We start from the raw sequence: 12,011 nt of genomic DNA, 5'->3' as shown, positions 1-12,011 counted from the left end.
CCAATGAGGGATTATATACAGCCATTTATTATATATATATATATATATGAAAGAAAAACCCTGATAGATGAAACTTTAAATACCACAACGCCGTGCTGAACGATACTTCATGATTTGAAAGGAAACATCTCCTATGAAAGTACAGGATGAATTTATATAGCCTTCACACGGCAGTCTGATAATCAATCCCGATGACAAGAGACTAATGTATTTGTTTTGTAAATCTCTTCTGAGAAACTTCTTTTTATTTATTGAAACACTTTTTTTCAGAATATTCAAGCTAACAAAATGCAATGAAATGTCTTTATTAAGAAATGTGTCATAAATTTACAATGCAATGAATTATGTAAAACACAGCTCTAACACCAATGGAAAATAACATTAAAAAAATTGTTGTTGTTCTATTCCAAGTATACCGACACTAAAAAGGTCATATGACTCTGCTTTACTGGTATCCTTTTATGTATTATTCCAGGATAAAAGCTGACGCCTGAGTAGTACCATCGATCCTCAAAATGCTTGCTGAATAGCTTTCTCACATGACGGAATCAAAAGACCCTGAAAATGTTTTTGAAAACATAGTTGTGAAAATGAATTCTAATTACTAGAACATCCTGTGATTCACAACTTTAGGATAAAATTTATCTGAATGACGAAATGTTTACAATAATCTATACAAAAAAAAATAAATCTATCTGCATGCAATTTAACTGTATACCGACCACAATATGATAAAAGTAAACTGCAATGGAATTAATGAAAGATGGATGTAATCAAGTTCATTAACTTGTACGTTTATGATTAAAGACAAAAAAATTATTGTAAATAATGCATTGCAACACATTTCTTAAATCAAGCAAACGAGTCCTCATATTTGTTGGAGCTCAATCATCTAGAGTTAAAGATGCAAGCCTTTTATCGACTGCATTTTTGTCTCCATCATCTGTTTCCATATCTTCTTCGATTTTTATGGAAGTGTCATCTTGTTCAATTATTCTTCGTTTTTCTGAATCTAAATTTGATAGTGTGATCCATCAGTATTACAAATCTTTAAGACAAAGCCAACGGGGAATAAGTAATGCATATTTAAATGGGAAATGTTCTTAAAACTGTCCATTATATAAGAGATTGGCTGACCAATGTGTTGTGCGTTGAGGTCTGATTTTTCTCTCATATAATGGCCATTTGGAATAGTTTTTATTACTTAAAACATGTTCGTTATGTTCAATTGAACAGTAATAAATTCGTTCATTTCATTCAGAACTGCAAATATTTACTTAATCGACAGTAGAAATAACTTTTTTAAAGGGACAAAAATATATGTAGGTACAAAGGACGATTACTATACTTTACTATTATTTGTTTATGTTTCGTGAAATATTTAAACATCATTATCGGTTATACGTTTGGGATTTGATTCATATTGTAAAAACAATGTGAAAGTAATAGTGTTTTCATAAACAATGATTCTTAACTTTTACCCATCATAGTTCTTATTTATCTTTACAACTTTTCATTATATAACTGATACAAAGTTGCTAATTTGCAAGAATTCAATGAAACAAAACATTTGCTAAAGAATGGCCATGAGAGGCAACATGTTTGGTAAACACCATGTTTGTTTGATATATCCAAAAGAAACTAATTTAAAGATTTGTTCTTGTTTCCAAACGTTCGATTTCCAGCTAGTAAATAAAGAATGAATGCGGCGTCGATATAAACAATATCAAACACATTGTTTTAGAATTTTTTTTAAGTAGTAGAAACGGGAAACATAAGTGTAACTTTTCATTATGTTTTGTACATGTATATTAAAGCACACTGTTTAAAGGTTACTTAAAATCCAAAGCTCACGTTTAAGTTGTATCCTTATCTATTTTAATTCAATTATTCATTTGTTTCACTAATTGATTATTTTATTTCCGAACTTATTACAGAAGAGTTCATATGGCGACATTCTAGCTTACTCCTGGGGAAAGACGTCAGATATCTCAGCGTGCATTTTTTTCTGGCACGATCGGGCACCTTAGTAAATCCGTAAGTTAACTTGATAGCTTCCACATATGAAAGAAATTAAAGTCCCTTGCGCTATTCAAACCTAAAGTTGTTAGGGCCAAACAGTTTTAAATTGTTAGGGCCAAGTAGTTTTAAGTTAACGGTCTCTTAAGGTTTTTACATCAAATTTAAGGAATCAAAACAAAGTATTTTAAGTAAAATTACCATTCCATTCCTTTGAACTTAGAATGTTTGATATTGGGCATGCAACCTCAATTCGAACCTTACTCGAATAGCCATGTTCGATACCTTCTTTATTCCAGTACCAAGATGGAATACCTTGTAGCAGAACCCCAACTAAAGCAATGTCTCCGTCAGGTGTAAATGACACTACAGCGCCTCCACTTGCTCCGAATTCTAAATATGTGTCAAGCAGCAAATAGTCATCACTGTCATAATAATACTCGTAACATTCTTCAACATCATATTTATTGTGTCCGTTTCTGACAAGCTTACTTTTATTTGCCTTGAGCCATTTTTTAATTTTTTTAACCTTTTTATCTTCTTTTGATATTATTTTGCAACCGGGGTCTATAACCTGAAAAGGAAATACTGATAGCTGAATTATACTTTAAATTACATGACTTGTTTAAGACTTGTTCTTTTTAGAATCTTAGGAATTGCAAGTTGTTGTTATGACAGGTAATGTCCAAATATAATTACAGTTTAAAGAGATTATGGATATAATAATGAAATGTAATACGATAATATCTCAGTTTTGTACAGATACAGATTAGAATTAAATATTTTCTATAGTGTAGCAAAATAGATAAATACTTGATTAAGTTTTTGTCCTTCTTTTGATATTAAAATCTGAAACATTTAAAATATATTTTCTTACAACAATCATTGTGGTTGGATGTTGTCCTATGACATGTACGAATTTGCTTTGGGGTGTCCCCTCCCACATTTGTCGAAAGTCCCTGAAATCTTTGAATGGTGCAGGAACGAGGCTGCTATCACAATCCAATTCCAGAATACAAGCATCCTTAGCTCTGTCAAGAAAGCATATTTTTGGTAACAATCCAGATCGACAGTCATGCTCTTTGTTTTTAGCATCTTTATTAAAGCCAACGTTAACAACGTCTTTCTTTTTTAAATTTTCTAAGTTCATGCTATTTTGAGGCCTACCATTGTTATCGATCCGCCCGGGGGTTGCTGAAATACACAAAATAATCATTAACAATAAGGTTGTGTTTACTCAGTCATTATAAGTCATCATTAATCGTTACTTTATTATCCGTTAAAAAACACTTTGCAACCTCAATACAACAGCCGGACATCCCATGATTGGCTTTTGCAGAGTGATGGCTGTTTTTCGGAGGATTTGTCTCAAAGATAAAACTTTAATTTGTCCCTCACCGATTCAACCGGGTGGTATTTTAGATTTGACCTCCATCTGTCCATCCTTCTCTTCATCTACAAATTTGTTCATGTGATAACTCAAAAAGAACTGAAGATACTTTAATGCCACTTACAGATGGTACTCTGGAGAGTATGCACGTATTTTTTCTTCCCATACCGAAAACGTTTGTTGTTATGGCAATGAATAGACATTAAAATGGTAAATATGTCTTTCCAAAAAAGTGGATCCCGAGATAACACAAAAAGCACTTAAGATATTTTATGAAACTTGAAATATGAGTAGATGACAGTCTGGAAATTGCACACGTCACTTTAAGCTCGACTAATCATGCTATATGGAGTTTATTGAGAGCTGTCATATTCACTCAGCTTCTACGATCGCGTCAGATCTCTGATTAAAGATTTTTGTTTAAAATACTTTTAACTGTTACTTCTTTATTGTTTTTGGCATTTACACCAAACTTCAAGAATATTTTAAAGGCTTAACAACTCTTGCACAAAACAAATCAGAATTACCTGGCTTTAACTTAGCATTTTCATGAAAGAAATATTTGTTTTCTATAGCTTCTTTCTTTCGAAAGGTGTCTACTTCACGTTATTGTAAGTATATAGTCCTTATTTTGAATCAAATCATGTACAAAAAGATACAATAATCTAGCATGACTTTTTTTCATGAAATTGTTATTTTTACTCAAACAATATTACAAGGTTTATAAAATCTAGTGTCCATATTTTCAGAATTGTCTCCCCCTTAACCTTTGAATCGTCCTAATTTATTCTGTAACTCATATTGTTTTCATGAATTCACTTTAAATTTTAAATATATGTTCATTATCAACACCTACATCATATGTGATAAGATTTATATATTTAGCGCCTGGGTTTTCATGATTATATTCATTTTAAATTTATTCAAAAATTGTTAAACTCAAATGAATTTAACTAAAAAATTTAGTTCTATTTCAATCTAGATCAAAACCATATTTTATTATGTTTTGCTACTTTTATACTTACAAACAATTGGTTGAATAACGTGCCATGCAGTCAAAATAAAATTTGACCCAATTCTGATCACCGTCCCCCTTGGTGCGTTATTCCAATATAATAGACCGACTGATTTCATCATCTCAGATAGTTTATCCATCGCAATGTTGGACAATGTTCCATCAATAGTTCTATGAAAATTTACATGTTTCTTCTGTCCATTCAATAGTTGGTCAGTTTCACCTGCTTAGTATGTACAGTATACCAATAGTTAAGCATGAATATATACAACATTGTACAATGCTAACTGAAAATAAACTTGATATATTATATTAATTATTTCATAATTATAGAACGAGAACTTGATGTAAACTGTAGAAAGCTTTTCTTTTGAGTATTATATAATATAAAATAATGCAGGAATACTGTACAGTGAAATCTATTGCGATAATATCGTATCGATCTTAATTGTGTATTTATTTTGTTTTATTGTGTATATAAAAAAGATTGGTAAACTATATGTTCATGTGAACAATAAATCGTTATTAAGATAGCGTCACACCGTTTTAATACAGTACTTCTGTAAGACTTTTTTGGTGCGCAAATTGACGGTTTCATTTGTATATTTGCTTAAATTTGTTAAAAATTAATAAAACAATATTTGTGAGTATTTGAAATATTAAATTTAATCATACATTTGTTTAAAAAAAACATTTATGAAAACGTGCCGTCGGTTTATAAGATAACATCAGTGCTTACCTGTCGGTGATAGGATTTGTTGTGTTGTTATAACATGTGATGCACTCCGTCCTCTTTGACGTCTACAAAAATAAGACGAGATGTTAATGATAATAACAAAAATATCAAAACATAAATAGTTTATACACTGTTACTATAAATACTAGATATATAATATAGTATTACATTTTAACAAATTTCAATATTTTGATATCTTGATGTGTTTAAAGACAAAATAATATCTTAGCCTGCTTTGGAAGTTTTGACAACTATTGATACTGACTCAAGACAGAAAAACTAAGCTAGAGCTTGTAGCAACGTAAAGGATTTCAACGAGCGGAATATTTTTATAACCAGCAAGCTTCTAAAACAGGACTACTGCTATCATAAATTACGGAAATGTTTTACTAAATTTTACAATCGTAACTTTAATTAACTTCTAAATTCAATAGTGATTTAAAAACTCTTCTGCGACAAGGGATTAGCCAGCCTGGTTTTTTCAACTTGGGTGGTTCCAGTATTCCTACTTGAATACTGTATAATCACCCTTAGAATATGTTGTCTGCTTTTTAAATGTGTCTTTTGTCGTCTTGTCTGTGCAATGCAGACTTCATAACCTCAGATCCCCTTTCAAAATTCCATTGTATTTAGTTCCGCCCATTGTTTTCTCGTTTAGGGCACACGCATTCTTTTACTTGGGGACCATACGCCGCTTTTCATGGAATGGCACTACTGTGTCACATTGATGGCCGTATGAACACATCTGCGGATGTTTCTAAATTTTACCATTTTTCGTGCTTAAATGTTGAATTCTGTTTAAGCCGGTGTTAGGGGGCGTGGACGGTTGCTTGCACTTTCCAGTACCGTTCATGAACAGGCTCAATCAAACCGAGCCTGCAACATTTTCAATTTTGATGTGTTGAGCTTTCTTTAGGGATTCTGTATTTCCCTATTTTATGGCGATGTGATTTACAAACTTCGTAAGATTTTGGGTCATGGTATTTTTTCTGCTGTTTTTACTAAAATCATTAAAAGTTTAAAAGAGGTTATGACCCTACTATTTTAAGACATACTGCGTGTTAAGTGTTCAACCCTTTTACAGTTGGACACTACGCTTTCCTCTTTTGATTACATCTGACGGACCAAGTGGGAGACTCTTATAACGCTTTTTATTACTTTGGGAACATACGCCGCTTTTCATAGAATGGCACGGAAGTGTCACATTGAAGGTTCCATGATAACCGCCGTATGAACACATCTGCGGATGTTTCGAAATTCAAAATATTACTATTTCATGTTTAAATGTTGAATTCTGCTTAAGCCGGTGCTAGGGGGCGTGGACGGTAACTTGCACTTTCCAGTACCGTCCATGAACAGGCTCAATCAAACCGAGCCTGCAACAGTTTCAATTTTGCCGTGTTGGGCTTTATTTAGGGATTCTGTATTTATCTATTCTATGATGGATAGTTCGTAAAGCCCTTTGGGACTGAATTGTCTTAATGTTCGTCTTCTGTCTTGTTTCGTCGGGCTACCATATTTTTTTCGACAAGCATTATAATCGATATCGGAAGGAATTCGATATTTTGGTCCTTTAAGAAATAAATAACGGTTCTCTTGTCGTTTATTATATCAAAATCACCAGTGATTATATGGCCAAAATCCTAAATACAGAATTTAGAATTTTTGCAGTCTCAACTAGATGGTGTTTTAGTCTTAACGTCTAGGTCAGAGACAATTTTTTTTATAATTAAGTATGATATTTCGGACAGGTGTTTTATATTTATAGCAAATAATTGGAATCTTGGAGTTTTTGAAATATTTAGGAATCGCGTCGGTAACGCGTTTATCACGAAAAATACTAGGTAAATCGATGAAATCAATACCTTTGTTTAGAAAAGTTACTTTAAGAAATTTCCTGACATGTTCAGCGGTGGTGTCAATATGAGGTCTTAAAATATGTTGTGTAAACCTTTGTATAAGGTAGGCTGCAGTATATAAAGGATCAGTTTGGATATCAATGCTAACAGCTTCTTCATCTAAAGTTTTTAGAGACCGTTAGACGTGATAACATAGCATGTCTTCCCGAATTAGTCAAGATGTTATTTAGATCGGAAACAGACATAGTAATTCTAGATTTACGTGTGATGTTACCATTTTTACGTATTCCTCGAGAACGAGATTTCCGCTTCCATATGTTAAGAATAGAAAAAAATGTCAATACTGGGATCTTTAGAAATATTACCTTTTAAAAGATATTGTCATAAAGGCCAAGTGGAAAAGGGGTTTGTAAATTTTTAATCCATTTCAACTCAGCTAAGTTGAGTGATGAATAATTGATTTTGATATGCAAGTTATTTTTATTATTTTTAGCTGATTTGGTTCTGGAATGTAGCAGACCACTCCTTGTTTAAATCTCAAAGTGAAAACATCTATATAAGTTTACTGTCAGTTATTTTTTATAGAAATACTTGCTTATATCTGATAATCAATTAACTTATTTTGAAAAATCTCTTCTATCTAGCATTCCATGTATATATTTATTTATTTGTGAAATTGTTTTTATTGGAATTTGAATTGTTGTATAATAATTTGTATTATGTATTTTGTGAAATGTTATGTCTTGTAAAATATCTGTTTTGTAATGTGAAGTCTTATTGTTATTTTATTTGTTGCATGTTTTATGCTTACGATAGAATAAATATATAAACCTCGTTGAGCGTTTACCTGTAATAACAGCACACCGCTATACATGCATATAACATAGCGAATACACAAAAAGCTATTATTATCAACATGCCAATGGTGCATGTACCAAATACAACCAGAAAGATCATGTGATCGGTCTCAGTCATTTTATCAGGATCTGAAATATGTTATAAAAGTCATTTGCTTTTTGTCACATTAATATTCCAAATACCCGTTGGTAAAGTGAACAGATACATGTATGTGTTTAATTTAGAAAGAAATTACAGAATTAGTGTGAGGCGGTTTTGACAGTGTGACTGTTAAAAACATTAAGTAACAAATGTTTTTGCTAACATAGAATGATGATTTGTTATTTAAAACAGCCAACCTACAGGTGAAAAATCTAAACATTATTCGACATCAGAATAACAAAAATCGTTCCTGCTACAGATTCATTTGCTTTATTTAAAGATCATTTGAAGATCATGCATTCATAGTCATAATAAAACCCAAAGATTCATTGACTAGAAAAATAGAGCGGATATCGTGAGTGATACGAAAGTTACAAAAGAGATAAGATGAAATGACCGTATTTACAAAACATTCCCCATTTCATCGCAACTCCCCTACGCCGTGAAACTTCATTCTCATCTGTAGTCAGCTTCCTGTCATCCTTAAAATGAAATTATTAAAATTATCTAAATATAATTATTTTCAACATTTAATCATTTTCCTTTATGTTATCTTTACTCTTGATTACGTTTTTATATTTAGGAAATAATTTATCCCAAACTATGATTTTATTGCTCAATAACATCACTGTTTGGGGTTTTGATGCGGGGAAGTATATCACGAGGGCGTAGCCCGAGTGATATAATGATGCGCATCCGAACGACAAACAGTGATTTTATCAAGCAATAAAATCGCCGATTTGGATATATTATTTCGATTCTAACACGACATCAAGAAATAAATGCTGCAGCTAAATTGCGCCTGATTTGTTTCCGTACTTATTGTCACATTTTTAATGATTACGTCACATGTCTAAATAAAGAACGTCAAACAGTGACTTTATAGCATAATAACACACACTTTCGGTTCTTCTATGTTAAATAGGGAAAAATGCGGGTCGTGTTAGAATTTACTATAACATTATATCTGTATATATGAAAACTAGCAAAAGATGACTGCACAAGAGTTTATCTTTATAGACAAGTAATGAAAATGTGTATAAATCCTTATATTCATCAGATATTCACAGTAACTTTTTATACATACGGGTCTTCAAACGTTCAGTTATGTATTACTCTATTTTTATATGATCGTAAATTGAACAGTTTTGTATTAAAATTGTTACATATATAAAGGTGTTCTACACGTTTTCGTACTTTGCAGATGATATTGTTAATATATTTAGAATGTAAAGCGATAGACAATTCATATCTTTATTTGTTAATAACGTATATAATAATAATAATAATAATGATTATAATTATAATAATTATAGTAATATGAATTATTTAATACAAATAAACGTTATGAACTAATACCTTTGACTCTATTGGTTCTTTTGCAGAGACGTGTAGAATGATAAGGAACAAGCATACAAACGTAAACTTTATCTTCATTTTTGTTTCGTTTCAGGTTGTTGTATATACACAAAATACAATCGCCAGATCGTTTGTAGATAGGCCACTGAAATTTTATTTAAATTTTCCATTACCATGAAAGACAAAGCAAAGTTTATTCAAGAATATTATTTATGATAATTGACAGAAGTTGTTTTGTAGTAAAATGTTTTAATATTATCGCGATTTTAATACTAAAAATCTTGGTCGTTTGACTGGTCCTTTAAATTTAAATAATCATTAGGCACGAGATATAAATCAGTTAAAATATATTGGCACCACGAATGAATGGATTGTTTGAAAAGATAACGTTTTGACAAAGTCTATTGTGTGTTTTACAAAACTAAGTAGACATACGTAAAAAGCAAATTGTTATGATCACGCAACTAGAGTTGTGTGCATAACAAAAATGTATAGGATATCAAAATATTTGATCTTTGACCAAAAGGATTATTCAAAACAATACAATAGCCCTTTCAAAAATGTAAAGAATACTAATTATGCAAAGAATTTAATTCGAATGATGATAAGTTGATGATTGGATATTTCGTGAAATTATAATGTGCATTTGCATGTTATCTATAGCAAATAAAAATATTTATTGCCAAATCCGATTTCACTATTTATTGCAAATAGAATATTATTATGGAAATGTGTCTGTTTTGTAACGAATTTTAACAACAAATCAAACTAATTGGAAAACGATATAATTATTCTGAACTCTACTTTGTGTAATGATATCTCACTACGTCAAATTTGGAAAATGTCTGTTATATTATTGTATGAGTAACTAAAATAATGCCTGGCTTAAAAATGGTGGACGCCTGTCAAAGCACGAACAATGGTTTTATCATTAAAAATGAACTTGTTCAAACTTTAAGTGGTAGTTATTTTTTCTCCATTTTAAACGTTATCATTTCCTTACATTTCAGAATCTATGATGGTAAAAGGAAACGAGTATTGTTTTCACCAAAGACTTAACTCTATGATTTGATGTCATTTATACGAAATCCTAAAACTATCAAATAAAATGAAATAAGATATTGGTAAGGCGTTATAACGCGCATCAAAAGGCGTAATAACGCGAATAAAGTGTGAGTCCCTTTCACAAAATCAACTTTATATTAAACTTAACATATATTAACTTATATTAAACTTGCGTTCATTGAACGCCGCCTTTCCTTGTTGATCTTGCTTATCATATTTTAACATTAAACATAAAATTAAATAACATAGATAATTTAAAACTAACAAAATATAAGGGGATAAAACATCATTTTTATTGATATGTTCTTATATTTATAAATACTATATAATGTATAATAACGAAAGGCAATATTATAAAGAATAAAAAAATCTTCAAAAAATGTAGAATAATAAAATATGAAATTTTCTTTACGTTTACCTCAGGTGAAAAAATGTCCTTCCTATGGCCTTGTCTTCTCAACAAATGTATTTCAATATCAAATTAAAAAAGATTGGGAAACCATGAGGTAATCCGCAAACATTACAAATATCATCATAAACGTATATAGCAGATTGTTTTACTCGAGTTCTTTATGTAACCCCGAATTTCAGTACTTTTAACTGAGCATCTATTTATAAGCCATATTTAACATGAAGTTAATCATGAAAGGTATTACACGAACACATTCATCAGATTTGAATTATAAAATATACTTCATATTGCATTAATAAAATATACTTCATATTGCATAAAAAATATTGATCCACCCCAGTATATATCATTAAATTCGAGTGTTTAAGGTAAATATTGATCAATCTGTGCGCTTTAAAGATTGAGGTGACTTGCTCGATAATATCAATTGACAATCTGAACAAAAGGATTGGTAAAAAAGAAGATTTATCACGCGACTACAAATGCGAATGAACAAAGTGACTTTCAACCCCGAATGGCAGTTAAAAGTTATCTTTTAGCGATTATTATTTCGTGTTAAACGTTAAGTACTTTATGTAAACGTTAAAGATCCTGTATGTTTTGTGATTAATATTGTTACTGTGTTTATTTAAGGTCGCCGTCGGACAGTCCATATGGGCGACCGTACACTCAAGTCGGGTCATCCTAGAGCGACCCGCCGAGATTTTTCGTCGATTTTTTCCAGCTGTCCTCCGGGCATTATTTCAGGCACGAGCGGGCACCTGGGTAGAACCACCGACCTTCCGTAATCCAGTTGGATGGCTTCCTCACATGAAAGATTTCGACCCAAGTAAGGATCGAACCTACAGCGGTGAGGGACCTGTGATCTCAAGTCAGCGACCTTAACCACTCGGCCACAGAGGCCTCCTCCCCCCCCCCCACCCAAACAAAGTGTTTATACCACACTTACAAAAATTTATATTATATAATTATGCAGATAAAACAATTTTCAAACATCGAAGAATATGTAAAATGTGTACTGCAAATATTTGTGCACATTACATTTAATCAATAAGTTATGTGCATTCATTTCTTATTGGAAAACTTGAGTTAGAATTTATAGAAGATAAATTTCTTATTACCCTCCTTTATTTACATGAAATGTTAAATTCGGTAAT

The 12,011-nt window shown here is 31.3% G+C and overlaps 1 protein-coding gene across 2 annotated transcripts; it reads right to left on the bottom strand.

The window, feature by feature from the left end:
- Window positions 1-289: 289 nt before the first annotated feature.
- LOC132742125 (uncharacterized) lies at window positions 290-11,201 on the bottom strand. Of its 2 annotated transcripts, none has more exons than XM_060730445.1 (9): window positions 10,861-11,201; window positions 9,378-9,522; window positions 8,425-8,500; window positions 7,867-8,005; window positions 5,164-5,225; window positions 4,435-4,650; window positions 2,897-3,213; window positions 2,221-2,593; window positions 290-1,012 (listed from the first exon to the last, which is right to left on the bottom strand). In XM_060730445.1, the coding sequence occupies exons 2-9, from the start codon at window positions 9,453-9,455 to the stop codon at window positions 885-887; spliced, it is 1,389 nt and encodes a 462-aa protein (XP_060586428.1). In that variant the 5' UTR covers window positions 9,456-9,522; window positions 10,861-11,201; the 3' UTR covers window positions 290-884. The 2 variants fall into 2 exon arrangements, with proteins under 2 accessions (XP_060586428.1, XP_060586429.1); XM_060730446.1 differs by having other exon boundaries at window positions 4,435-4,647.
- Between the last annotated feature and the right edge of the window lie 810 nt (window positions 11,202-12,011).

The sequence above is a fragment of the Ruditapes philippinarum genome, unplaced genomic scaffold (genome assembly GCF_026571515.1).
Source record: "Ruditapes philippinarum isolate M1 unplaced genomic scaffold, ASM2657151v2 ctg10886_1_1_1_1, whole genome shotgun sequence".
In the NCBI taxonomy this organism is placed as follows: domain Eukaryota; kingdom Metazoa; phylum Mollusca; class Bivalvia; order Venerida; family Veneridae; genus Ruditapes; species Ruditapes philippinarum.
Note: the sequence above shows the minus strand (reverse complement) of the source record. Positions and strands in the feature narration are given on the sequence as shown.